The 27,288-nt window shown below is 48.3% G+C and overlaps 1 protein-coding gene across 5 annotated transcripts in view; it reads left to right on the plus strand.

Annotated features, from left to right (window-relative positions):
- Nucleotides 1–27,288, plus strand: part of ZNF385A (zinc finger protein 385A) — a 202,277-nt gene that overhangs the window by 108,536 nt on the left and 66,453 nt on the right. For 2 of the 5 annotated variants that reach the window (XM_053373228.1, XM_053373236.1), the window contains exon 2: nucleotides 4,038–4,222. The exons of 1 other annotated variant lie outside the window; for it this stretch is intronic. In XM_053373228.1, the coding sequence (XP_053229203.1) occupies nucleotides 4,038–4,222 (185 nt within the window). The remainder of the gene's footprint in view (nucleotides 1–4,037; nucleotides 4,223–27,288) is intronic. 2 more of the 5 variants (XM_053373243.1, XM_053373252.1) reach the window with 2 other exon arrangements.

Raw genomic sequence — 27,288 nt, forward strand, 5'->3', positions numbered from 1 at the left:
CCTGTTTTCCATGGTGTTTTTATTTCTCCCCCTTTGCTGCACCCTAGTAAAGGTAAAGGGTAAAGGGGCCCCTGACCTTAGATCCAGTCATGACCGACTCTGGGGTTGCAGCACTCATCTTGCTTTATTGACCGAGGGAGCCAGCGTACAGCTTCCGGGTCATGTGGCCAGCATGACTAAGCCACTTCTGGCGAACCAGAGCAGTGCACGGAAACACCATTTACCTTCCCGCCAGAGCGGTACCATTTATCTACTTGCACTTTGATGTGCTTTTGAACTGCTAGGTTGGCAGGAGCAGGGACCGAGCAACGGGAGCTCACCCCGTCGCGGGGATTCGAACCGCCGTCCTTCTGATTGGCAAGTCCTAGGCCCTATACCATAACAACAATACAATAATCTCTCATTCCTTCTGTTGCTCATAGTTCAAATCCTGCTCGCGAGCTCATCATGCTAGAGTATTTCTTTAACTAATCCGAATAGGGCTTCCATTCTTCCACAGAACAGTCATTAGGTTCTCTTATTTTAGCTGTTTTGGGATATCTTTCATGTCAGTTTCTATAAGCCTTGGCCAGCAAGTTGGCAATGAATATCTTGACTGTTCTAGGCAAATGCAGGGTTTGATTCCTGGGATCCACTTGCCACCCACAAGAGTAACCCGCTTGTATTTCTGGAACCTACTTTTGCTTGTGACAGTAGCGGTTGACAGGTACAACCAGCTAGCATGCCACAGGACACTGGCACCTAGGCCTAATTTATCAGGTGTGCAAACCTGCAAACTCAACTCTCTCATTTATGCTGCTGGTTTCTTTCGACAGATATGTGCATGAAACACATAGCTAGCACGTGTGTGCTCAGTTCAGCATGCTGTAATATAGTGAACAGTATGTTGGACACCATTGGGTAGACCCAGGGTTTAAATAGTATGAAGTCCACTTGGGTACCTCTCTCTGAGTGTTTCTGCAATTTATTTAGGACTTGGTGCTGACTGGGCACACAAGTTCTGCACAGTGTCCACACACAACCTCGTCCTTGTCAAAATGCCATCCTATATTTTACCCGTTTAATCTGGAGCTGCTGTTTATACAGGATTTGTGTGTTAATAATAATAATAATAATAATAATAATAATAATAATAATAATTTTTATTTATACCCCGCCCTCCCCAGCCAAGACCGGGCTCAGAGCGGCTTACAAGCAATAATAAAAACAAGATGAATGATTACAACTTAAAAACAAAAATAAAAAACAACATTAAAATAATGGAACATTAAAATATTAAAATGTAGCCTCATCGCAGGAGGAAAAGGAAAAGAAAAAAGAAAGGGAGGGAGGGAGGGAATCAAATTGTTTCCAAGCCAAAGGCCAGGCGGAACAACTCTGTCTTACAGGCCCTGCGGAAAGAAATCAGATCCTGCAGGGCCCTGGTCTCATGAGACAGAGCGTTCCACCAGGCCGGAGCCAGAGCTGAAAAGGCCCTGGCTCTGGTTGAGACTAATCTAACTTCCTTAGGGCCCGGGACCTCTAGGGTGTTGCTATTTATGGACCTTGAGGCTCTCCGTGGGGCATACCAGGAGAGGCGGTCCTGTAGGTACGAGGGTCCTAGGCCGTGAAGGGCTTTAAAGGTCAAAAGCAGCACCTTAAATCTGACCCTGTACTCCACCGGGAGCCAGTGCAGCTTGAAAAGCACTGGGTGAATAAGCTCCCATGGCAGAGACCCCGTGAGGAGCCTCGCTGCAGCATTCTGTACCCGCTGGAGTTTCTGGGACAGCTTCAAGGGCAGCCCCGCGTAGAGCAAATTACAGTAGTCAAGCCTGGAGATGACCGTCGCATGGATCACTGTGGCCAGGTCGGGGCGGGAAAGGTAAGGGACCAACTGCTTGATGCGGCGAAGGTGGAAAAATGTCGCCTTGGCTGTTGCTGTAACTTGCGCCTCCATGGAAAGGGAGGCGTCAAGGATTACACCCAAACTCTTAACGGAAGGCAATGGCACTAATTGGGCCCCCGCAAGAGAAGGGAGTTGGTCCCTCATCCCCATGCCATCCCAACCTAGCCATAGGACCTCTGTCTTCGAAGGATTTAGTTTCAATCGGCTCCCACGAAACCATCCAGCCACAGCTTCCAAGCATCTGGTCAGTGTGTTCGGGGCCGAGTCGGTGTGGCCATCCATCAGCAGATAGAGCTGAGTGTCATCAGCATATTGGTGACAGCCCAGCCCAAAGCTCCGGATAATCTGGGCAAGGGGGCGCATAAAGATGTTAAAAAGCATCGGGGAGAGAATTGCGCCCTGCGGCACTCCACACACCAAGGAGTGGCGCGACGACATTTCCCTCCCTAGTGCCACCCTCTGTCCCCGACCAGAGATAAAAGAGCACAACCAGTTACGGGCTATGCCCTGTATCCCCACGTCTGTGAGGCGGTGGTCCAGAAGATCATGATCGACCATGTCAAAGGCTGCTGACAAATCTAAAAGGATCAGCAGTCCTGACCCGCCTCGATCCAGTTGTCTACGGAGATCATCTGTTAGGGCAACCAGAGCCGTCTCCATCCCAAAACCAGGACAGAAACCAGACTGAAATGGATCTAATGCCAATGTTTCCTCCAGAAACCTACCAAGCTGTTCAGCAACCGCTCTCTCAATTACCTTACCCAGGTATGGAAGATTTGAAACTGGGCGGTAATTGGATAGGTCTAAGGGATCTGATGAAGTTTTCTTTAAGAGTGGACACACCACTGCTTCCTTCAGTTCCCCTGGGAATGTCCCCGTGTCAAGGGACAAATTGATAATTTCAACCAGGGGGGTCCGCGCAACATCTGGACACTCCCTAATCAGCCAAGACGGGCACGGATCAAGGAGGCAGGTGGTGGGCCTACCAACTTGGAGGAATCTATCCACATCAGTAGGGAGTATCCGATCGAAATGGTCCAACACTGGACCTGAAGTCAGTCGAGGGGCCTCCAGTTCAGTCACTGTATCTAAATTGTCAGGGAGGTCACGGTATTTATGTGACTGAATATGAGCAGCACCGAGTCCACAGTAAACTGACATGTGGAAGCCCCCCTGTCTTGACATAACCTACTTTGCAAGATTGTGGTGCGTGAGAATAAAATGGGCCAATCTCATCTATGCTGCGAAGGAACATAAAAAAACCTCCCACCAAAACCCTTCAAAATCTGTGTTTAACTTGAAAAGATTTCTCTAGTCCAACCCCACTCCCCAAATTAAAAATAATGTTGGATTCAAGCTTGGATCTGAAACGCATAGTCTGAGATGAGTTTTCTGCAGATTTGAAATGTGAGGCCCTGTCTGGGAATTTGGATGTTTTTAAGTTTGAGATATTGATATGTGCAACAACCAGTTATTGTGCTCTTTGGAAATGTCCAGCGTTGCTGATAATAGTTTGATTTAAATCTTCAACCATCTGAAGGAGCATCTCCTCCCCCATTGTTCTGCCCGGACACTGAGGTCCAGTTCCGAGGGCCTTCTGGCGGTTCCCTCACTGCGAGAGGCCAAGTTACAGGGAACCAGGCAGAGGGCCTTCTCGGTAGTGGCGCCCGCCCTGTGGAACGCCCTCCCATCAGATGTCAAAGCGAAAACCAACTACCTGACATTCAGAAGACATCTGAAGGAAGCCCTGTTCAGGGAAGTTTTTAATATGTGACATTTTAGTTTATTTTTCATCTTTGTTGGAAGCCGCCCAGAGTGGCTGGGGAAGCCCAGCCAGATGGGCGGGGTACAAATAATAAATTATTATTATTATTATTATTATTATTATTATTATTATTATTATTGCTCTTGTTCAGCCTAAGCTTTCATTTGCGTTCCTTGCTGCTGCTTTCATGGATTGTTGTTACTGCATTTTTTTTTTATATATACTCCGCAAGTCTCTTTGAGAAAGTCCTTTTCGTTTGTAAAATCTGTGCAAGTTTAAAATCATTTGGTCCTAGCCTCTTTTCCTCTGCCCTTTACCCTGACCCCCTGCATTGCCCACATCACAGGGCAAACTATTGATGTTTTCCCCTTGTCTCTCCTTGCCTAGGCAGCCTGAGCCGGGCGGGCCCAATCCCGGCCATCCTGCGCCCACCAACTGCCATGATGCAGCAGCCCCTCGATCTCAAGCCCTTCCTGTCGTTCCCTATGGAGGCGCAGCCGGCCGTGGGCCTCTTCGCAGGTTTCAACACGGTAAGACCGTGGCTGCTTCCGGCCCAGGAGGTACAGGCTCGGGTAGGACTGTTTGTATAACTCCTCCTACTTTCCTTCTTCTCTTCCTCTGCCCCCACCAGAGAAAGGGGCTTTGACCTGGACACCTGGCCCCTGGGAATGCCAGGTGAGGCACCCAGGGCTCACAGATGAGGGTGCGGGAGGGGTTACGTTAGCCCTGGAGACAAGTGGTGGCTGGGGCCCATTTGGGACTGGTAGGGTGGAAGGCAGGGAGATCAACAGTAGGTGGCGCCAGAGAGCTCATGGCAGGTTGTATCATAGAGTTGAAGGGACCCTGAGGGTCATCTACTCCAAACCCTGCAATGCAGGAATATGCACCTCGGCCCAGTATACCTGAACGGCCTCGGCCCAGTATACCTGAAGGAGTGTCTCCACCCCTATCATTCTGCCCGGACGCTGAGGTCCAGCGCTGAGGGCCTTCTGGCGGTTCCCTCATTGCGAAAAGCAAAGCTACAGGGAACCAGGCAGAGGGCCTTTTCGGTAGTGGCACCCGCCCTGTGGAATGCCCTTCCATCAGATGTCAAAGAGATAAATAACTACCTAACATTTAGAAGACATGTGAAGGCAGCCCTGTTCAGGGAAGTTTTCAATGTGTGATATTTTAATGTATTTTAAATCTTTGTTGGAAGCCGCCCAGAGTGGCTGGGGAAACCCAGCCAGTTGGGTGGGGTACAAATAATAAATTATTATTATTATTATTATTATTATTATTATTAATTACCTATCCCATACGGGGATCGAAGCTGCAACCTTAGCTTTATCAGCACCATGTTCTGAAGGCAGTCAGGTGGGGGCTGGCTGGGGGCTACGCTGGGGTTGGTGGGCGAGCTGAATGGATCAGCCTCCAGGGGAGATCTGAACGCAGACCCCGGCCAGGGAAGCTAGCTATGCCTGCTTTAAGCACACGCTTCAAATGGCTCACTTAAGGCTCGTCAAGTGTTTACATGCACTCCAAAGCATCTTGCCACTTGGTCAATGGTCTCCTGCCTCTGCCCACTCACTGCTGCAGCCGAAAAATGGGTTGGCTTCAGCAAGTTGTTGGGAGTCAGGTTCTGTAGGGAAATTGGGACTCACTAGCCTTGCTTGGGAGTTTTGCTGGCTTTGGAAGTTTGCTAGTTTTTCAGTTTGTCTTGTCAGGCTAGTAAAAAATAATAATACAGTGGTACCTCGGTTTACGAACTTAATCCGTTCCGGAAGTCTGTTCTTAAACCAAAACCATTCTTAAACTGAGGCGCACTTTCCCTAATGAGGCCTCCCGCCGCCGGTGCCCTTCCACCATTCGGATTCTGTTCTTAGACCGAGGTAAAGTTCTCAAACCAGGACACTATTTCTGGTTTTGCGGAGTTTGTAAACCAAATCGTTCTTAGACCGGACTGTTCTTAAACCGAGGTACCACTGTAATGGCAGGTTGGTACCACAAATAGGTGAAGGGTCTAACACAAACAGGTGAAGAAGAAGAAGAGGAGATTGGATTTGATATCCCGCTTTATCACTACCCTAAGGAGTCTCAAAGCGGCTAACAATCTCCTTTTCCCTTCCTCCCCCACAACAAACACTCTGTGAGGTGAGTGAGGCTGAGAGACTTCAGAGAAGTGTGACTAGCCCAAGGTCACCCAGCAGCTGCATGTGGAGGAGCGGGGAAGCGAACCCGGTTCACCAGATTACTAGTCCACCGCTCTTAACCACTACACCACGCTGGCTCTCGTGAAGGAACATAGCCTTTAATGTATGTGGGTTGAGGAGATCAGATCCACCACATGCGTGGTGCATCATAGACTTGTAGAGCGGGAAGGGAGCCTGAGGGAATCTTTGGCCCATCAGACCACCTCAACTTGTGTGCCAGGAATGGGGAAGCGGTTTCCCCACCACCACCAGCTGTTGCTGGACTACAACTCCCATCATCTCTGACCATGGGCCACACTGGCTGGGGCTGATGGAAGGCCACCGGCTCCTCGTCCCTGCTGTACACCTTTGAGGGCAGCCTCCTCTTCATTGCATTTGTGCCTGGCCTTTAAGATACGAAGTACCACGTGAACATGCCTGGTAACGATTTGCCGCCTTGTGGAGAGTTCTCGACTCCATCTCAGGGGGCAGCTGGAGATCAGTGATTGTGCTCAGGTCATTGGTTAGGAACCAAGACACGTGTATGTGTTAAAGAGCAGTAATCGGGCTCTTTTGCAGTGACTCCATTCCCATTCCTGCACGGAGGGAGGCAGGTATTCTCAGCTGGTGATGGTGTGTTTAGTCATTTGGTCTCTTTGCCTATGTTGGAGTGACCTCTGCTGGAGAAAGAGAGAGAGAGAGAGAGAGAGAGAGAGAGAGAGAGAGAGAGAGAGAGAGAGAGATGAGAAGCTGTACTGGCTACTGGCTCCCTAAAGGCTATTTTTCTTTTTAATGGAATAAGCTTTCTTGGACTACAATCCACTTAATCAGATGCATGACGTGTTATTCCGAGCTGCAGGAATATGGGTGTGTATAATTGTCATCAGTGCGGTCAGAAGGAAGGAAGTGCAGCAGAGGGTACAGATGGTGATGATTATATCCTTAATAGTGGCCATTCACAAAACAAACAGGCAGGCACAGATGTGATGATAGCACAGACATCCTGGCATTGGTAAGCCAGTTAACGTAAGCAGTGTGATTGTGCTGATTCAATCCGCTAGCGATAGCACGGAACCTCTTGAGGAATTACAATTCAGCAGTTTCATACTGCAGTCTTCCTTTGAAGGTCCTTTGTCCCAGTATGGCCCCCTTATGGTCAGATACAGAGTGGCCTGGGAAGCTGAAATATTCCTCCACTGGTTTCTCAATGTTGCCATTTAAACTTTTGCATAGAAATGGGCCTGTAGAAGGACTTTGTTGGCAGATGACAACATTTATCTTGTTGAAAGATGTGCAGACAAATGAACTAGTGTTGTAGATTACATTGCTGAGTCCTATAATAGTGCTGGTAGAGAAGACATGGGAGCAGGGTTTGATCTGGGTCATACACATAGCTGCAATTTAGAATTACCAGTACCCTGAATTTATTAGTCTTTGAAGGTGCCACAAACCTTTAGGTGGTTTTAGCTACAAGAACCTAGCACTGCTACCCCTCTGAAAGCTGTACTGCATGATTGCAGGGAAGGCAAGAGAGCATGGGTAGGCAAACTAAGGCCCAGGGGCCGGATCCGGCCCAATTGCCATCTAAATCCGGCCTGCGGTTGGTCCGAGAATCAGTGTGTTTTTACATAGTAGAATGTGTCCTTTTATTTAAAATGCATCTCTGGGTTATTTGTGGGGCCTGCCTGGTGTTTTTACGTGAGTAGAACGTGTGCTTTTATTTAAAATGCATCTCTGGTTTATTTGTGGGGCATAGGAATTTGTTCAATATTTTTTTTTAATATAGTCCGGCCCCACACAAGGTCTGAGGGACAGTGGACCGGCCCCCTGCTGAAAAAGTTTGCTGACCCCTGCTTTAGAGTGACTTGGGGGTTTATTTTGATCCCTTCTACCTTCCTTCCAAAATCACATCTGGATATAGAAATAGAGGCAGTGATAGATTGAGAGAGAGAGATTAGTTCTGCAGCCTGTAATCAGTGGGCTGAAACCCTGCTAGACTATACCTAAAGCTTTAATTCCAGGAAGTGCAGGCAGAGGGAGCAAGGTTTGCAGCAGAGAAGCAGCAGGTGGGCCATTAACCCTTTTCTTGGTTGACATTCCCCCCTTCTCCCCCCTCCAAACCCCTCCTAGAATGCACATTTGCCACATCGCAAGGAAAAGTGTTTTGAATTGGGTAAAGGGTTAAACTGCCATGCCTGCTACTTCTCCCACTGCAGATTGCACTCACTGTTCTGCAGCTCTTCAGCAACCTGGTTTAGGAGCTGAGGGTCCAGTTCAGCCTTTTATGTATTAAAAGTACAAGAATAAGGAAGAAGTGGGTTTCCTTCCTGTGTTGCCAGGCAACTGCCTGCAGGGGGAGCCACAGCCCTTGTATGTCCTTGCTGGGATGGTGGGTGCTCTCCAGACATATCTGTCTGGAATGGCGGATGTCCAGGCAACGATGACTTTATACTTGGGAAATGAGAAGCAACAGGAGGGCCATCTATCCCAGGCTGAGTCCCCCTTAGAGTCGGGACCCCGCTGTGCAGGGCAGCAAATTCTCTTGCAGCAGTATCAGCAAATAGTAGAGTTGCTTAGCTCTACAACGTGGAGAAGGTAAACTTTTTAATGAATTCTCTTCCACACCTGCCACTCAGGGAGTGCCCTCCGCATGTAGTCGGACTCCAGTTCCCATCAGCCTCGGCCAGTATGGCCAGTGGCCAGGGATGATGAGAGCTGTAGTCCTGGAGGACTCCCCTGATTGTTGTTACCTTCACAATAACCTTGAGAGGTACAGTATGTCAGGTTGAGGCTGCCGCTTTGTGTTCTGCATTGATTTGAACCCAGGATCTCCCAGTTGCAAACTGAGCTCATCACATCAAGGAAACTCCAAACAATCCCACGAAATACATTCTCCACATTGTTACTCTTGTCACTTTGCTGAGATGGATGGTTGACGGTTTATTTTTCGACTTTATTTGCTTTCGTTTGTGAACTGCTTCCCATCAAATATCTCAAAGCGATTTCACAAAAGAATCATTCTAATCCTTTTTATGCTTTCGCCTCTCCCACTAGGGAGGTTTTCAACTACCTCGTTCTGCTCGCAGAAGCCTGCATAAGGACTTCCGCTAGTGCAGTGGGGTTTGCCTGTGTCCTCCAAATCCATTCAGGAGGGTTAGGAAATCCCTCAGAAGAGGGTGCATGTGCAGGGGAGGAGAGGAGCGGGGAGATAGTTATAGAGTCATAAGACTCAAAGAATCGTAGAGTTGGAAACGACCCTGAGGACCGTCTAGTCCAACCCTCTTCATTGCAGGAATCCTGCCCCAGGCCTGGGCTCGAACCACCGACCTTCTGGTCAACAGTCAGATGCACTGACCCATTGTGCCACCTGGAGAGTAAGCTTGTATCGGGCCAGCAGAAAAGCTTGCGCTGATAGAACAGTCTCCTTAGTGCTACAACTGAGCTGGCATGATGGGCTTTTTGGTGGGAGCGGGGACTAAAATTTCAAACGGGAATGTGGGAACCCACCTTTCGAAATCCACATTTGACCATTTGGCCTGGCTTTAAATGTGTGGGATAACATTCCTACTTACAGTCTTGCTTTCCCTTTCAAACATTGCTCACCACCATCGCCTTCCCCTACACCAGGTTGATGATGCCACAGAAAATCTGCAGAAAGCTAGCCTGTCTCTGCCTATCCCAGACCATCTAGCTGTCACCTAAAGACTTGGTTTTAAAGGAATTAAGGGGTAAACTGAATCCAGATCAGCTCCAAAGCTTGCATGATATACAATGAACATGTCTTTAAAATTAGATAAGCCATCAAGAACAATACCAAGCGTCTCTGGCCATTCTGTTCTTCTTGAGCTTTGGCCTGTTCTGACATTCTCCCCCCCCCATCCCCGAGTCCCAAGGTTTACATTTTCCTCCTTCTTCTGAAGAATCTGGTTGTGATATCCAGATTTCCTAGACCCTTTGCAAGAGAGGATTCTTGCAAAGGCCTCTTCCCTTGTCACTTCAGCACTGGGACTGGAAAAGCAGCAGCACTGGTAACTTACACTCCGGATACCTCTATCCTTAAAGGCACAAATGCATGAAATCCAGAAATACAAGCAATCGCACATTTGGCCCATGTTGCGTGTCGAGACCCCGCAGCCACCCCCTCGTTGGAAAAACTCACACAAGGACACAGATATTAGGCTTATGTTATTGGGCAAATTTTGGCCACAACTTTATTGAAGTTACAGAATATTGGCTTAGGCATTGATGCTGCGGATTAAACCACAGAGCCTAGGACTTGCCGATCAGAAGGTCAGCGGTTTGAATCCCCACGACAGGGTGAGCTCCCGTTGCTCGGTCCCTGCTCCTGCCAACCTAGTAGTTCGAAAGCATGTCAAGTGCAAGTAGATAAATAGGTACTGCTCCGGCGGGAAGGTAAACGGCGTTTCCGTGCGCTGCTCTGGTTCGCCAGAAGCGGCTTAGTCATGCTGGCCACATGACCCGGAAGCTGTACGCCGGCTCCCTCGGCCAATAAAGCGAGATGAGCACCGCAGCCCCAGAGTCAGTCACGACGGGACCTAATGGTCGGGGTCCTTTTACCTTTACCTATATCTGACTCCTGCCCATTGTGCAGGAAGTCCAGTAAGGGTAAGCCACCGGTAGGGGGAGCCCTGTCGATGCGAACCAACTCAAGCTGCCCCTGGTGCTTCCATCGGGGTCGTGTCAAGGCCTTAGCCCCCAGCCGGGCTTCAGACTAGATCAACACCCCCGGGTTCCTTAAATGGAATACCCTTAAGCATGGAGGGGCAGGTGATGGCCACACCTCCCCTCCCCCACACCAGGTCAAACAATGCCTAACCGCAACCCTAACAAAATTGTGACGATTGCTATGAGGTAGGCGAAAACCAAGTGGCCAGTGCCGATTTGCCAAATAGAAATTCCTACCAGGCCCCTCGGACAACCAAGGCAACCAACCGAAGTCCGTAGCAAGGTCATTGCCTAACCTGCAAAATAGGGAGGGAGGGCGGGTGATTGAGGAAGCGAGCTAAGAGGAAGTCCTCTGGCTCGCTCCTCCATTTAAACGGCTCCAGCCATGCCCCCCCCCCCAGCCAGCAGATTGGCTGGCCGGGCTCTGACGTGACCGGGATCCCCCAGGCAATGGGGGACAAAGTCCCCCGCCCCTGGTGGGGAGTGGGTGGCCATGCAGTCCACCGCAACTCCTCCCCACTAGGAAGTGGAGCGGATCTGTGCTGTTAAAGGATGGGAGCCTTTCCCCCCTTTGTATTTAAATCACACATACACTTGGGGGCCCCTATGGCATGACCATACAGTCCTCCTAAAGAAGACTAAGACTTTCACAGATTTTATAGGGGATGCCATGCGTGCACCTGATGCAGAAAACCACATCTGCCTGCTGTTTCCTTTAGTGTGTTAAGTAGGCCACTTAAGACCTCAATTATTAAGAGCCCCACTGATGACTCTTCACTGTGAGAGGTCAGCGTTTAACTCAGGGGTGGAAAAACTTTCCTTTTTTTCCTGTTGAGGCCCACGTTCCCTCCAAGGTAATCCTTTGAGGACTGCCGGAGCCCGCGGTGAGCAGCGAAAGAGTCAAACGTGAGTTGGGTGCCCCCCTTTGCTTCTCTCGCCACCGGCTTTTGTACTGTTTTCTCTCCTGCTAGCTGTCCACGTGCAGTCGGGTTCCGTGTCATATGAAATTAGGCTGCAAGGCGCCCACCCTGCTGGGTTTCCTGTTTGTCCTGAATTCCTGCCTGAGAATGAAATTGACATGCCTCACAGTGAAAATGGCCTGCAATAGATATATTTTTTGGAATTTATATTGGCTTGATTTTTAAGACATTGCTTGTAAGACCAGCAGTGTTTGAAATTAGCCAGGCACCAGGTGCGTTTTGCAACTTGCATGGGTCCAATTGTTTTTGTTTATAATTTTTTTTATTCAAAATTAAAACAAAACATATTATCCAAGGGTCCAGTTGTGACCATGTGGAGATCTCTAGATGCTAGGATGGCAACTTGGGAGAACAAAATGCCACTTAGAGAAGGATCTGAAATATTTTCCTTGAAGCTTGAATTAGTTTTTTTCTGGATTGTTTGGTGTTTTAATGTGTTGTAAACCACTTTGAAATTTGTTCTTTAAAATATATGGGGGTAATAGAAATGGAAATATCAACAACAATCGCTTAGGGGGCAGGGAACGGTGCCTAGACATGCCATTGTGGTGACCGCAGCCTAGGTTAAAGATGCCAATTGGTGATTAGATTATATACAGCTACAATAAACCTACCTAATAATAATAATAATAATAATAATAATAATAATAATAATAATAATAATAATTTATTTATACCCCACCCATCTGGCTGAGTTTCCCCAGGCACTCTGGGCGGCTCCCAATTGAGTGTTAAAAACAATACAGCATTAAATATTAAAAACTTCCCTAAACAGGGCTGCCTTCAGATGTCTTTTAAAGATCAGATAGCTGCTTATTTCCTTCCCATCTGATGGGAGGGCGTTCCACAGGGCGGGCGCCACTACCATAAAATTATGGACTGGTCATTTCTTCGTCAGAGGGCAAACGGGCAAATTTAGCAGGGCATCAAATACTTTCCCCCCCTCACTGTATCTGAGTTTCCAACACTGTGTAACACCCATGTTGGCAAAAGCCAATGAGCCCTCCTTCATTTTCGCTCTCGTCACTTGCTTCCCCAGGTCAAAATAATCCCAGGTGGAACCCTGTGGGCCAGGCTGCACATTAAGCAAATAATCCACAACTGAGATCCCCCAGAGTGGTGCTTTTATTGTGATTGTTATTTAAATGCAATCATGGAGAGATGGGGCGTTATGAAATTTTTTTGGAGCTGGAGGAGGGGGCAGCACTGTTTTCTTCTTGCCAATTTCCTCCGTCTAAATCACCTCATCCCTAGCAAAATGTTAATTAGTCCCTGCAAAAACGGGGAGGGGGGAGAATCAGATATCATCTAATGGCAGCTTTGGGCTAGGATTTGGGGAGAGGGGGCTGATTGAAGCAGAGATAAAATTTCAAGTGCCCTCCCTCCGCACAGCTGCATTAAGTAAAAATAAACATGACAGAAAATCTAACCATGGATCTTTTCAGTAACATGGAGTTTGGCCCCAAATAACCCTACACTGAAGGTGGGTGGAGATCAGGATGTCCTGGGGCAGGACTAGCCAAAAAATCTTTGGTGCTCTGTTTTAGTGACTCCCCCCCCCCCCAGTTTCTATTCCCCACCCCCTCCAGGGAATATAGTTGCTTTATTCCAGAGAGTACCGGAGCACACAGACTTCGGAACTCTTTGCACAGAAAAACAGACTTTCTCAAAATTGCTCTTGGCTCTCCCCAAAGATGAAACGTTTTTCCAAGATGAATTAACCTTCTGGCCCGTCCAATCTCACTTCCAAGCTGTCACCATCTCAAAACTCTTCTGTTCTCCCTCCTGCCTTCTTTGCTTCCTTCTTGCATCCCTTCCTGAAAACAGCTTCCACACTGCCTTTGACCCCTAAGAGCAGCGGTGAAGAAGGATTTTGTTGTCGTTGGACCATGGCTCTAATAATCCCTGACCCTTGACCATGCTGGTTGGGGATGGAGGGAGTTGGGGTCCATTTAGGCCCACAGTTTCTCCACCTCTGCTTCAGAGTCTGGAAGCAGCCTCACCCAGAATCATTCTCTGCAGGGCAGCAAATACTGTATTTTTCGCTCTATAAGATGCACTTTTCCCCTCCTAAAAAGTAAGGGGAAATGTGTGTGCGTCTTATGGAGCGAATGCAGGCTGCACGGCTAAGCCAGAACAGCAAGAGGGATCACTGCGCGGCACTCCCTCTTGCAGTTCTAGCTTCTGGCTTAGCCCCTCTGTCCCTTCCGTCACCTCCTGGAAAAGCCCCCAAGAGCTGCGCTCCCTTTAAAGAGCCGCACGGAGTGTATATGCAGCTCTTGGGGGCTTTTTCCCAAGGAGGGAGAAGGGCAGCCAGTCAGTGATGGGCTGCCCTTCTGCCTCCTCGGGGAAAAGCCTGCAAGCGCCTCACACACGTTCCATGTGGCTCGTGAAAGGGAGTGCTGAGCAGAGTCTGGGATGCATAGAGGCTCTGCTCAGCGCTCCCTTTAAAGAATATTTTTTTTCTTGCATTCCCCCTCTGAAAACTAGGTGCGTCTTATGGTTGGATGCGTCCTACAGAGCGAAAAATATGATACCTTATCTTACAACAACAACAACATCAACACCACCACCCTTGAGTTAATGGAGCAGTGGTCTTTGGGAGCCCCCAGTATGTGTGTAAATAGTATGCATGGAAGAGGGGCTGCAAGAATGCCTCAGCTGTGTTCTGTGGATAATTCACTCTTCTTGGGAAGCACATTTCCTGGATTCAACTCCTGACTTTTAAGATGAAACAGATGCTGGCATGAGCAAGGCCTGATATATTAGGGTTGGCACGCTGTTCAGTTGACCAGCCCAGTATTATCAATATTCTTTGAATACATGATGTTTGCCGAATTGGCCCGCTGTTACGTTGTGTAGCGTCTTGAAGGCTGTGTTGAAATGATAATTTCTTTTATTTTGCTTTGTTTTGTTTTCTTTAATGTGAAACTAGTGTTCCGGGATGAAAGACAAAGAGAAGGTCAATCACATTGCTCACATTTTTATTTTCTTAAAAAACAAACCCTTACCTTAATGCTGTTTAAGTTTTAAAAAATCGCAACGAAACATTGCAAGTTATTACAGTGGTACCTTGGGTTAAGAATTTAATTCGTTCTGGAGGTCCTTTCTTAACCTGAAACTGTTCTTAACCTGAAGCACCACTTTAGCTAATGGGGCCTCCAGCTGCCGCCGCGCCACCGGAGCACCATTTCTGTTCTCATCCTGAAGCAAAGTTCTTAACCCGAGGTACTATTTCTGGGTTAGCGGAGTCTGTAACCTGAAGCATCAGTACCCTGAAGCACCTGCAACCCGAGGTACCACTGTACAAGTGTCTGTTGGTGATTAAGCATTAACATTTATTAGAACAAGGACAATACTTTAAATTCTTGACCATTATTGGACCAGTTGATAGGCTATATCTTTCCTGACTGATCAAGTGCCCAATCCTGAGATTTAATTATATTTTTATCCTGCTTTTCATACCAGATACTGTCTCCCAAAATAGTGCACAGACAGACACAGAGAGAAGCCCTGCCTTCAAGCTTACAAAGTAAAAAAATGGCAAGACTAGAACAAACTTGCCTTTATACCCAGTTGCAGCTCTTCTGGTCTTTCCTTGTTGGTCTTCTTGCTTGGGTAGGAATAGAGGAAATTGCTTTATGCAGTGTTAGACCATTGGTCCCTCTCGCTCAGGATTTTCTACACTGACTGACAGCAGTTTTCTGGGGCTTTAGGATGGAGTCCTTATCTGGAGATGCTGGGGAATGAACCTGAGACCTTCAGAATGCAAAGCAGATGCTCTACCACTAAGCTGTGGTCTTTATCCTCAGATATGGCTCCTTAACTGCCACCGCAGTCCTTGTTCCTTTGGCTCTTGGCAGACGCCAGAGGATGCTCTCTACTTCCAGGGCAACTGGCAATAGATATCTACATGCAACTGGTAATTTTTTAAAAATACATTTTTTATTAATTTTAGCATACAAATTATAAAACATACCCCACATATTATAACAAATACATTCTTTTTGGACTTCCATCAGCACCTCCGATGATCTTCCGTCTTAATCACTTTTTATGCATTACTTAATTTTATATTGTCTTTACCTCTCTTAACCTATCATCTTCCCTTCTCCAATTTTACAATATTTCTAACAATACTCCTCACAGAACTTCTTGCAAACCTACAAACGTCGTTTGTTAATCACAAATACTTTTCATATATATAATAAATTTACTCCAGTCTTCGGTAAATCTCTGGTCCCGTCGGTTTCGGATCCTTCCTGTTAATTTATCTAATTCTGCATAGTCCATCAACTTCATTCTCCATTCTTCAATCGTCGGCAATTCTTCTTGCTTCCATTTCTGTGCTAATAATATTCTAGCTGCTGTTACGGCATATAAAAAAAGTTTACATTCTTTTCTATTTATATCACTTCCCACCATTCCCAATAGAAATGCTTCTGGTTTCTTTGTAAATGTCTATTTCAATATTTTTTTCAACGCATTATATATCATCTCCCAGAAACATATCACCTTTTTGCATTCCCACCACATATGATAGAATGTTTCCTCTTTACATGCAACTGGTAATTAGGTAATCTGCAGGCCTTAAATAAAAAACATTCGTGCAAGTAAGCTCATGGATGGGTAAGCTGTGGCCCTCCAGATGTTTGTTGAACTACAGCGTTTCCGTGCGCTGCTCTGGTTCGCCAGAAGCGGCTTAGTCATGCTGGCCACATGACCTGGAAGCTGTACGCCAGCTCCCTCGGCCAATAAAGCGAGATGAGCGCCGCAACCCCAGAGTCGGCCACGACTGGACCTAATGGTCAGGGGTCCCTTTACCTTTACCTTTTTCTCAAACTGAGGATGATGGGAGCTCTAGTCCAACAACAACTGGGGACCCAAGTTTAAGAACCACTGTTTTAGACACTCCAAGGTACCAACAGAGAGGATGGATCTGTCCATTGGCTCCCATTGTCTGCCTTGCACACCGGTCACCTGTGGAGTGAAATTACTTTCATTGATATTTTTATTCCTGGCAGTGCTTCAATGCCTTTAACAGCTGTCTAGAAGGTAAAAATGCTCCAGGTTAATCTCTTCCTGGCATCTATCAGAAGGGACAGGATAAGTTTCGCCTGTTTAATTTCTACACACAGAATGCTTATGCTGCTAAAAGGTTTTGGCAGCAGGGAGCGGGGAAGTCGCTCAGTTTGGAAAAGTGTGGCTCTATGGCCCCCACTCACCCAGCCTTCACTTGGGATAAGAAATCCTTTGGGAGTTTTGGATGTTTGTGAAATCCCCGGTAATGAGATATCAGCGAAGGGGGAGGAGCCTGCTGTGCTTATGCAGATCCGATGTGGTGTGGATTAGCTGTTCCATGCGTATTAAGTATCTCTCCTAGGTGCATGGAAGATGCCTCACGAGATTGTTGCTACAGTGCCACATGTCACAAACATATCTTGTCCCAAGGACTGCAAACATCCTCCCACCATTTCACAGATGGAAAGCGGGGTGGGGGGTGGGGATCTCTCCCTCCCTCCCTCCCTCTCTCTGGTGCGCAATGTGCCGTCTTCTTACACCAAAGATTGTGGCTGCCCTCTCCTCCTCCTCCCTGCCACACTTTTTGGGGTGTATATTCAGTAAGGAGCTGGGTTTCTTCCAATCACCCTGTTCTGGTTGCACCTGTTGCAGAGCACACATGGCTTGCCCATCTTTGCATCTGAGTTGCCTGCTCCTCTTTTCAGTAATGCTCCAACAGCTGGTTCCAGTGAAATGATTGGTGCTTGTGCAATGATCCTTTGAAGCCCACCTACCAATCACATTCAGGTGAAAATGTTTACACTGAAAGGGTTTTCTCTCTCTCTCTCTCTCTCTCTCTCTCTCTCTGTCACTCTCCCCATTTTAGGGTTTGAATTGTTTTCGCTTTTTTTTCAGTGATTTGCTAACTCAAGTCACTTAACTCTCCTTGTACCACAAATACCTTAAGCAGTTTGCCTACTAAAAGAAAGAGGCCAGTTTCTCTCTCTCTCTCTCTCTCTCTCTCTCTCTCTCTCTCTCTCTCTCTCTCTTCCTAATGTGAAATAAGTCTGGACTTTTACATACAAACAACAGTGGAGGTAGTAGACTTGCTAATGGATCATATACTTCAGATTGCAGATGGGGAATCGGTAACCAAAAACTCTTTCTTATCTCCACAGTCTTTCCTTTTCCTCAAGCTAGTCACAAGGAGAAGGGAAGCAATTCATCTGCGCGGGGCCAGTCCTTTTAGGAATTCCAAATCCCCAAAGTATTACTGCTTGTCATCTCTAACATCTGAGGCACATTTCCTCCCCCAGCACCCCACAAGTTGAAACTGAAAGCACACTTCATTCTTGTACCCCCGAGTCTGTGCACATGTAAAAACTACATAATCTTGGAAGCATCCATCTTGCATGTTACTGTTCTGATCAGTTCTGCATCTGTAAAATGGACCTAAAAGTGTTTGACTGCTAGTGGTGATAGTCATAGTCGTAGCAAAGGCTGCGAACCTTTTCTAAATAGGGTTGCCGGGCCCCAACCTAGAGAATGCATTTTTTATTTTTTATATTTAATGATATATCTTGTATGGATTGGGACGCAGGTGGCGCTGTGGGTAAAACCTCAGTGCCTAGGACTTGCCGATCGATCGTATGGTCAGCGGTTCGAATCCCCACGGCGGGGTGAGCTCCCGTCGTTTGGTCCCAGCTCCTGCCTACCTAGCAATTCGAAAGCACTCTTAAGTGCAAGTAGATAAATAGGTACCGCTTTATAGCGGGAAGGTAAACGGCGTTTCCGTGTGCTGCGCTGGCTCGCCAGATGCAGCTTGTCACGCTGGCCACGTGACCCGGAAGTGTCTTTGGACGGCGTCGGCTCATGGCCTCCAGAGCGAGATGAGCACGCAACCCTAGAGTCGGACATGACTGGCCCGTACGGGCAGGGGTACCTTTACCTTTTACCTTGTATAGATAGGGTACAACTTGAGAACCATATGTAAGGGTCTTTCCAGATTCCCTTCTTATTGTGCATTCATTATGATTTGTGCTTGTGATGGTATGGGGGGGGGCAGTTCCACACAATCCCATTTTCAGTATCCTTGGCACCTGCAAAGGTTTTGGGGCAAAGGTTTTGGGTCACTGCCTGCTATGCATGCCTGCTCAGAAGTTAATTGAGACATACTTATTGTAGATGCATATAGCCTCGATCTCACTGGCACTGGTGAAGGGAAAACGCTCTGTACATGCTCAGTGACCTCCGGTTACTGACCATGTTACAATGCTAAAGTACTGGCACTGAAAATAGCCTCTGGGGATTATAGATGGATAGAAAAGAATATGAGCTGAGAAAATAAGGATCTCAAAACATTACACTGTCTTATTTAAGCCACTGTTCCCCAGCTATAATATTGAGATGAGTTTCTAGTACCTGGGCTGCTTCTCATATATTTCTGAGATTGGGGTATTGGAGGGGGCGTCCTAGGAGCAGAGTTGCTTGCGGAGTATTTTCTGCACGGCACAAATACTTATTCTTTAGGAGTTCCCTACCAGGACAGACTTTGCTCCTGTGCTCAAGACATCGATTCCATAAAACATATTTTGTTGCACTGTGCAAAATATGAGCAAGCCAGGGCTGAACTGATATTACCCTTGCTGGTACCTTTCCCGGGAAAATCAGAGGCTCACTATGTCAGGTTCCTATTGGAAGACCGGACAAACGCTAGAACATAGCAGTGGCAAAGTTTTTATCGGTGGTTGCAAGAACCAATGAGTCCTTTATTCTGAACAAAATGCTTGTTTAACCTGGAGGTAGACTGTATGAATTGTGTATTGCTTTGTAACGATTTGTTGGGTCTCTGGACCGTAATAAAGGTTGATGATGATGGTATTCTTTAGGATTTTATTAACCCCGTTTGATCAGAGCTGCCCCGTGTCCGGGGCGGTCGGAAGTGCACTCTGCACTCTCTTAGAAACACTCTTGTCTTCCATAGCGCTGCAGATAGGGTCCCGGGGCTGAGAGCTTGGTTCAAAGCAGTTCCTGCCTAGTGGAGCTGGAAGAGGAGATCACTAATAGATCACCTGGCGATTCCGAGGGAAGGAGATTGAGAAGGGGAGAATTCCCGAGGGCGCCCCCTTCTAGCCGGGGCGACGGGGGTCCCATCCATTCTCCCCTCCCGTCGCCCGCCGGCTCTCGGGGCGGCAGGGCTTGTCCGGCCCGGGGGTGGGGGGGAGGGAAGGAGGGAGGGAGGGAGTCCCCTTCGGTCGCTCCTCCCCAGCCGGGGAAGGGAGGCGGGCGCCCGGCTCGCACTCTCTCCGCTGGCTGCCGGGATGCGCCGGGGGATTCGGCCGCTGCGGGCAGCGCGCACTGAAGCTGCACGGGGTAAGAGAGGCGCCTGCCCTGATCCGGATTAAGCGGCTGGGGGGGGGTTGCGGCGCGAGAGATCCGAAGTGCGGGGGAGAGGGGCTTCTAGAGGTAGGTAGGTGGCGGCGGGGGCTATGGAATAAGTTACCTCCCCCCCCCACTGCGCGCACTCTGGTCCATTCAGCTGCACCGCTTCCCTGGAAATGCAAAAACACCGCCAGCCTCTGCACTCCGGAGTCGGCTCTCCTCTCCCAGCTTGCGCTGACTCCGTTTCCCCCGCCTCTTGCCTCCCTCCGTTGCTTTCCTAGACGGGGAGCAGAGTTTGTAAGCAGGGATGCTTGGAAGAGGGAGAAGCCGTGTCGTAACCCCCCTCACCATTTAATCACCATCCCTCTGCAGAGAGGGGTGGGCAGAGCGGGGGGGGGGGGTTTCCTCCATTTTCTCTTGGGATTTCTCCTCCCTCCACACTCAGGTAAAAGGACCCTCAGAGCACTGCCTTGGGGAAAAACCAGGGGGTGCTCTACCCACTAGGTAGCATTGCTTCCTTCTGAACAGGAAAGGGTCTCCAGGGTAGCTAGTTATCTGTTGAAATCCATTTGACCCAGTTTTGCCACCCCCTGGTTCTTTCACCTAGTCTCAGCCTGGGTTGAAGAACTTGTGGCCCTCCAGATGTGGGCCAGTGGCCAGGGGTGCTGGGTTTTGCAGTCCAGCAATATTTGGAGAGCCTACTTAGGATCATGGAATCATAGAGTTGGAAGGGAGCCTGAGGATCATCTAGTCCAACCCCCTGCAATGCAGGAATACGTATGTAGCAACCCCACATGGGGATCGAACCTGCAACCTTGGCATTATCAGCACCAGGCTTTAACCAGCTGAGCTAACCAGGTTCCCTGTCCCCTGCCTTCCCAGGGTTTGGGGTTACAGTCCAAGAGCCTCTTGGCCCTCTGTCACAGGATACACTACTGCCCCTCTCTGTAGATAACTGGTGGCAGTCTGGAGTTTCAGGTTCGAGGGCCCCTCCACATGTCATTTTCATTGTGTGTTCATGATCTGTGCTTCTGATGGTACGGAGCAGTAACATGTCCCACCTCTGTTTTCAATACTGTTTGAGCCTGCAAAGGTTTCAGGGTGGACGTGCTGCTCTCTTTCCAATCAGTGCACCTCGTGTAACATCCAGCAGAAACCCTGTAACTTTCTATACCACTAACGGTCTGGGTTTCTTTTGCCCCCCCCCCCTTTGTTGCACTGCAGTGCAACTGCCGCTCCAGGCAGCAAACATGCAATAACATTAGGAAAGCACCAGGGAACAACCAATAAAGCAGAATAATTTGTAGGTGGTCCAGTATAAAAACCACCGCTAATATTGCACCAGTGACGAGTTGTGGCATACACCCACAAAAAGTCCTACTAAATCCTAGATAATGTATTAGGGGGCAGATCTTTTGAAACAGGGAGGATAGTAACAGCTGCACGTCTCTGAGTTTCACTCTGACTCCAGTCAAAGTATTTGGGCTGTGGGTGCTCTTGTGAATTATCTCTCCCCATCTCTCAGCTGCAGTATTTTGTGCCTGGCTTCCAAAGCAAAACATGTGCCTTTATGCTCAATCCTAGTCATGGCCTGACTGTGCCAAACAGCCAATAATCAAAATGTTGTGCTGTACTCAGAACACGTGCAGATCCTAGGTCACAACCTCCATGATCCAACTTAGGCTGTTTACGCTCTCCTGTTCCCTCTCCATCCCACAGCTTGTTTGGGAAGCAGTCTCTGCAGGACATTAGCCACAATCCTTTTCTATCCCATTGGTTCTTATGAAATAGTGTGATTTGATGCATTGCAGCCCCCCGCAACCCAATTTGGGATCCAAATTTAGAAAAAAAAGAACAACCTAGCTGCGTTTTAAGATGTTAACGTGTACACAGCCTTAGTGGCTGATGAGCTGTGAGACCCCAACAGCCCTGCTTACTAAGAACAACAACCCCGTCTTCTTCCGATTGTGGTTTTGTACAGGGGCATGGTTAGTGGGGATGGCTTTGGGAGCTTTTGCTCTGGGCCTTGGATCTCCTGTCCTGCAGGCCTGTTGTCACCCTCTCGTCCCCTTTCCCAGGAACTGTTGCACATTCCCTGCCCCTCTTCTGAGCCTTTCAGCTGGCAGCTGGCTTTCCTGCCACTATTCTTCATTGATGCTTGATTCCGCCCCCCCCCCCATGGCCTGCCAATTCTGGTTCATTTTCATCCCTGGCATTTTAAAATGTTCAGTCTCATGATGCTCTGGCCAGGCAGCAGAGAGAGGGGAGAGAGAAAGAAAATGGCACTGTCTAGAGGCAGGGGTGAAAACCTAATAGGGAACTTGACTTCTAACCCCTACAACCTGTATGAACCCTGTTTCATTTTCTCCTGAAAAGGTTTGCATAATCAAGCCAAAGGGTCTTGACTTCCCTTCCTTATCTCATCCTTGTGGTGCTAGAGTCACTGATAGATATTTGTTATCTCCCAAGGCAAGGGGAGTCTGGCTCCCAGGCTAGGCCATACTTCCCAGCAGTAGATTCCAATAACAACAACAACAACAACAACAACAACAACAACAATAATATTTTATTTGTACCCCACCCTCCCATCATATAAACAATACAATATGCATAAAAACAAGCAATCGATTAAAATGCACCCCAAAATTAATTCAAATAAATTAAAATTAAAGTTAAAACTAGACAAATGACAATCCCCAGGTTAAAATTGAAAGCAGTTAATACTCGCCAGGACCACCTGTTTCCACTGATATCATAAGGACCTGTGAGTGGGCTGGGAAACCTCCTTCATGCTTGTTCTTATACAAAATGAGTCAGACTGAACCCTGACCAAAGGCCTGGTGGAACAGCTCCATCTTGCAGGCCCTGCGGAAAGATGTCAAATGTCAAAATATTTTCCATATTTAAAGGCAGAACCAAGGAATCCTGGTTTGCTCCACCCAATACTTCCCAGGAGCCCTGGCTCTCTTGACACACATCCACATCTAGTAATTCCCGAATTGTGCCCAGTGATAAATTTATTTGAGAATGAATTCTGCATTGAGGAGGCTGCCGCTGCATCGCAGCACGATCTGTTTCTCTGACCTTATTCCTCTGAGTCAGCCTCTGTTGAGAGGGGCAGGGATGCTGTTGCTTCTCTGCTTAGGAAAAGATCAGAGCTCTTGTGCTAGAACTGCAGCAGTTTTTCGCCTTCAGAGTAAGCTATATGTTGCAGCTCTCTGTATGAGTCGCCGCTCTAAGCACTCCACTTTTCATCCAGAAGGCAAGCTCACAACAGTGACTTGGACGGGAACACAAGAGTGTGAGCTCCTTTGAGGATGGGTAGTTCCTGCTCCTGCTTATATTCCAAGTAAACTTTTTCAGGTGCACCTCCAGTTGTAGAAGTGCATTCTGGCATTCAGAAGTTTGCAGAAACTTAGTTCCCACTGGGTACTACACCTCTCCCAAAACTGAAAATGAGCCGACCAGCTTTAAGCCTGTCTCCCCCTTGCTTTCTCTTAGGTATACACAGTAAATACCCAGAAGCTTTTAGAACACAAACCCTGGTCTTCACCTAGTAATAGACTCTCAATTCCCAATCTATTAACCTCTTTCTGCGATAGATGCGTCCTACAAGGTTTTGCTCCTCTTTGAAGCTGGGAATTCAAGTTCCCAGGCTGCAGAATGCCACTATTTTGTCATCCCCATCCTGTCTTTGTAAAAAAACCTCCCTTACACTATCTTCCTCATTTCATCAAGTCTTTTAGTTCTAGAAGGTACACTGTGTATTCAGGCAGGACGTGTTGTGAAACTGGTGTGAGAATGCTCAAAGGATGATGTTTGGAAAAGCAGACGTGGCGGTTTGGGAACACAGAGGAGCTTGGGTGTCATATATAATACCTTTGTGGTGGAACCTCTCCCCTCTCCCTGAAGAGGGAGGCACAATTCCTGAGGTTGACTGGAGTGAGGTGTGCATCTGTGACTTAGCTCACAACCTTAGTACAAACTACTGTATGTATATCTGGGCTGTACCACTTCAGGCTACAAGAAAAGGCTCACATGACTGATTTCCTCTACACACACCCACACACCTGCATGATAGAAAACCAGCATCCTAGGGAGCAGGATCCGGCCACCCCTTTTCCCTGACATGCTAATTTACTGTGTGCCGGGACTAATTTTTTTTTCCAATGCAAGAGACGTTCCGTCACGTGAGCCCTCACCTGCGTTCTGAAGTGTCCCAGCTCAGTCACAGGTTTACCACCCCAGGGGCCTGTTCCTTTCTCCGGTCCAGGAAGGTTTGAAAAAGAAAAAGTGAAAGAAAGAAAAAAGTCCTTACCTCCTGTCCTGGGCCGCCCACAGGGTCAGATGCTAAGACCACAGGGGCTATTTATGGCTTGGGTATTATTTTGAGCTGTTATCTGCTGAACGCGGGGTTTCTGCTTGTTGGATGTCATGACAAGATGTAGTTACATCCCCACCCAGCGGGTGCCAGCTCTGTGCTCCAGAATAGATACCGCAGGCTGCCTGCAGCCAAGCGCAGGCAGACTGAGACAATCGCCATCCTTGCTTGCTCGCTTGTCATGATAGGGGATGAGGTTTGGGAAGGAGCGGGGCGGGAGATTGCTGGCTGCCAGCTCTCCTAGGATCATCTTGCAAAGTTTGGGGAGCCCAAAGGCATCTAATAATGAGACATGCTTCCCTGCCTGGAAAATCTTCTTTCACAACAAGGAGCTCTTGGGCATGCAGCTGCTTCTGGGGAGGAGCTCTTCAGGCGTGTGTGTGTGTGTGTGTGTGTGTACGTGTAGTAAGAGAACATGCTACTTGCTTTCACAGCAGAGTATCAAAGAGAAGCAGGCGGGAGTCCCTGGGAACTGTCCCCCAGGCTAGCTTTGCTCCCTGCCGAATTGATTGTGCTGGCCGTTCCAAATCCCTGAGTTCACAGGAGCCTCTCGCTTTGCCCGGCTCCTGCTAAAGCAGCGTTTGAATGAAGCCGACGCCTGTGCTCATGCCCCTGGGTTTATGGACCACGGAGTGGGGAGCGTCAGGTTTGCAGAGAGCTGCTGCCGCTGCCTGTCCTTTGTACAGCACTGCAAACCTGGCTTGAGAGCAAACCTTTTGGGGGAAGGCAGGAAGGTGGATGAATGGAAGGTAGGGCACCGGAGCGTCTTCTGAATGGTTGGACAGAGAGGGTGAGTGGTGTGGTCAGTTTCAGCTGCCTGGAAGGGTGTCAGGGCAGTTAAAAAGGCTGTTCGGAAGCGGAGCTCACGCAGTGTGGTGGGCATATTTTGAGAACTCCAGATCCATTCTGCATTCCTGGGAGAGGGGTGTTACTCCAGTAGCAGACAAGGAGTTCTGGGTTCTGTTCTCGCAGTGGCCGGCTAGATGCCTTTGGGAAGACGTTAGCAAGCCAGATGGGAGCCCAACAGCAGTGCGCCACTAGTGAGTCCTCGTAACTGATATTCAGAGGGTGGCTTTTTGGGGGTGGGGAGATTATAGTCTGGGTATCAAGATTTCTGCGTTTTCTCCCTGCAATTGCTCTTTGGTGATAGTGGTGGTAGTATATTATTATATGATGTCCTATTCGTTCCTGTGGGACACGGGTGTTGCTGTGGTCTAAACCACAGAGCCTAGGGCTTGCCGATCAGAAGGTCGGCGGTTTGAATCCCCGCAATGGGGTGAGCCCCCATTGCTCGGTCCCTGCTCCTGCCAACCTAGCAGTTCGAAAGCACGTCAAAGTGCAAGTAGATAAATAGGTACCACTCTGGCGGGAAGGTAAACGGCGTTTCCGTGCGCTGCTCTGGTTCGCCAGAAGCAGCTTAGTCATGCTGGCCACATGACCCGGAAGCTGTACGCCGGCTCCCTCGGCCAATAAAGCGAGATGAGCGCCGCAACCCCAGAGTCATCCGCGACTGGACTTAACGGTCAGGGGTCCATTTACCCTTTACCTATCCATTCTTGACAGGCTGCAATCTGAGAACAAACTGCATGAAACAGAAAAGTAAACTCTGTTACAAAGTCTGTAAGGGGCTCCCTTTGGTTAATTCCCATTAATTCACATTCCTTGCTTCCCCATCCTCCCCTCTTTGCAATCTGTAGGTGAGGGAGAAAGTAGCCTTCACAGTGATGAGATTTAAAGGTGGCCTGTGTTGCTGGGGTGGAAGATTAGGGCTTTTAGTGTGCGCTCTCTCTCTCTCTCTCTCTCTCTCTCTCTCTCTCTCTCTCTCTCTTTCTCTGTCTCCCTTCTCAAAATGGGGCTTCGGAGAAATCAGTTCCCGACTTTGAGAGTATGCTGTGCTTGCATGTTGGCTTCTATTTGAGTCCGGGGATTAACTACCAGAGCCAATGCAGGGATGGAGGTATGTTGGGTCAAACAAGTGTGCAGCGGGCAGCAGAAGTGACTCCAGAATCCCAACCCTTTCTCTGCCACAGGGGAACCAGGAGCAGCTGCTGTGCCTTGGTTTCCCCGCTCGAAGTATTCTGTGCGGTTGCAGCCCAGTGGGGAACATAATAAGGCTTGAAGTGCCGTTGGAGGAAGGCAGATCCTGGAAGAAGAACTCAGCCAGGCCAAGCCAATTGCAGCTTTGCAAACTTGCTTTTGGAGGAAAAGGGGTTGTGCAGAGTTTCAGCTCTCTGACCTTCCTGGCTCAGTGTACTGCTGTGATAGGCAGCCTGCCAGCTCATCCCAGTTGGAAAAAAAACCACCATTGTACCCTGCAGTTGCAGTCTGTATTGCTGACTTGCAACTATTCCAAGGCCCTGCCCTATACGGGGACATTGTTGGAAGGACCGGGATAGGGGAGGGGTTGTTTTTGTTTTTGTGGCTGGCTTCTTTTCAGTAGATATAATAATCTGTTACAGCTTGAGCACTTTAAGATTTAAAAAGAACGTTTCTAAGGGACCAGGAATGTGTGGCCCTCCAGACTCACAACTTGCAACATCCCTGACCACTGGCCATGCTGGCTGGGGGCTGATGCGAGGCAGGAGTCAAAAGGCTCCCCACCCCTGTTATAGCCCAACCTAAATCTAAATTTAACCTGAGATGCAGCCTTTATGTTGCATTCAGCATTTAGCTTTGGAACATGCAAAGTAACAACAGTGCTCCTGAGCATGTGAAGGATGCTCACATGCTCCACAATAGAGCAACTCGGTGAAGTCCACAGAGCTCAAAAGGAAAAGAGTGGCAAGTGCATCAACCATCCCCCCCCCCCGCATATAGTAGAAACTCTTAATTCGTTTAGCACTGCTTGCCAGTGCCACCCAGATACCCTTGCTTATCTTGGCACTAAAGCGCCACTTGGGCTGCATTGAACCTGACACTCCAGAAGTCAGCCTTTCAGGTCAGAAGTCATGGCTGCGAAGCAACGTAACTCTCCTGTTTTTAGATGCTAACCACAGAGTCCAACTCTGTGCAACAGCTACGGTTGTTTAGTTCTTAAG

The sequence above is a fragment of the Podarcis raffonei genome, chromosome 2 (assembly GCF_027172205.1).
Source record: "Podarcis raffonei isolate rPodRaf1 chromosome 2, rPodRaf1.pri, whole genome shotgun sequence".
NCBI lineage: Eukaryota > Metazoa > Chordata > Lepidosauria > Squamata > Lacertidae > Podarcis > Podarcis raffonei.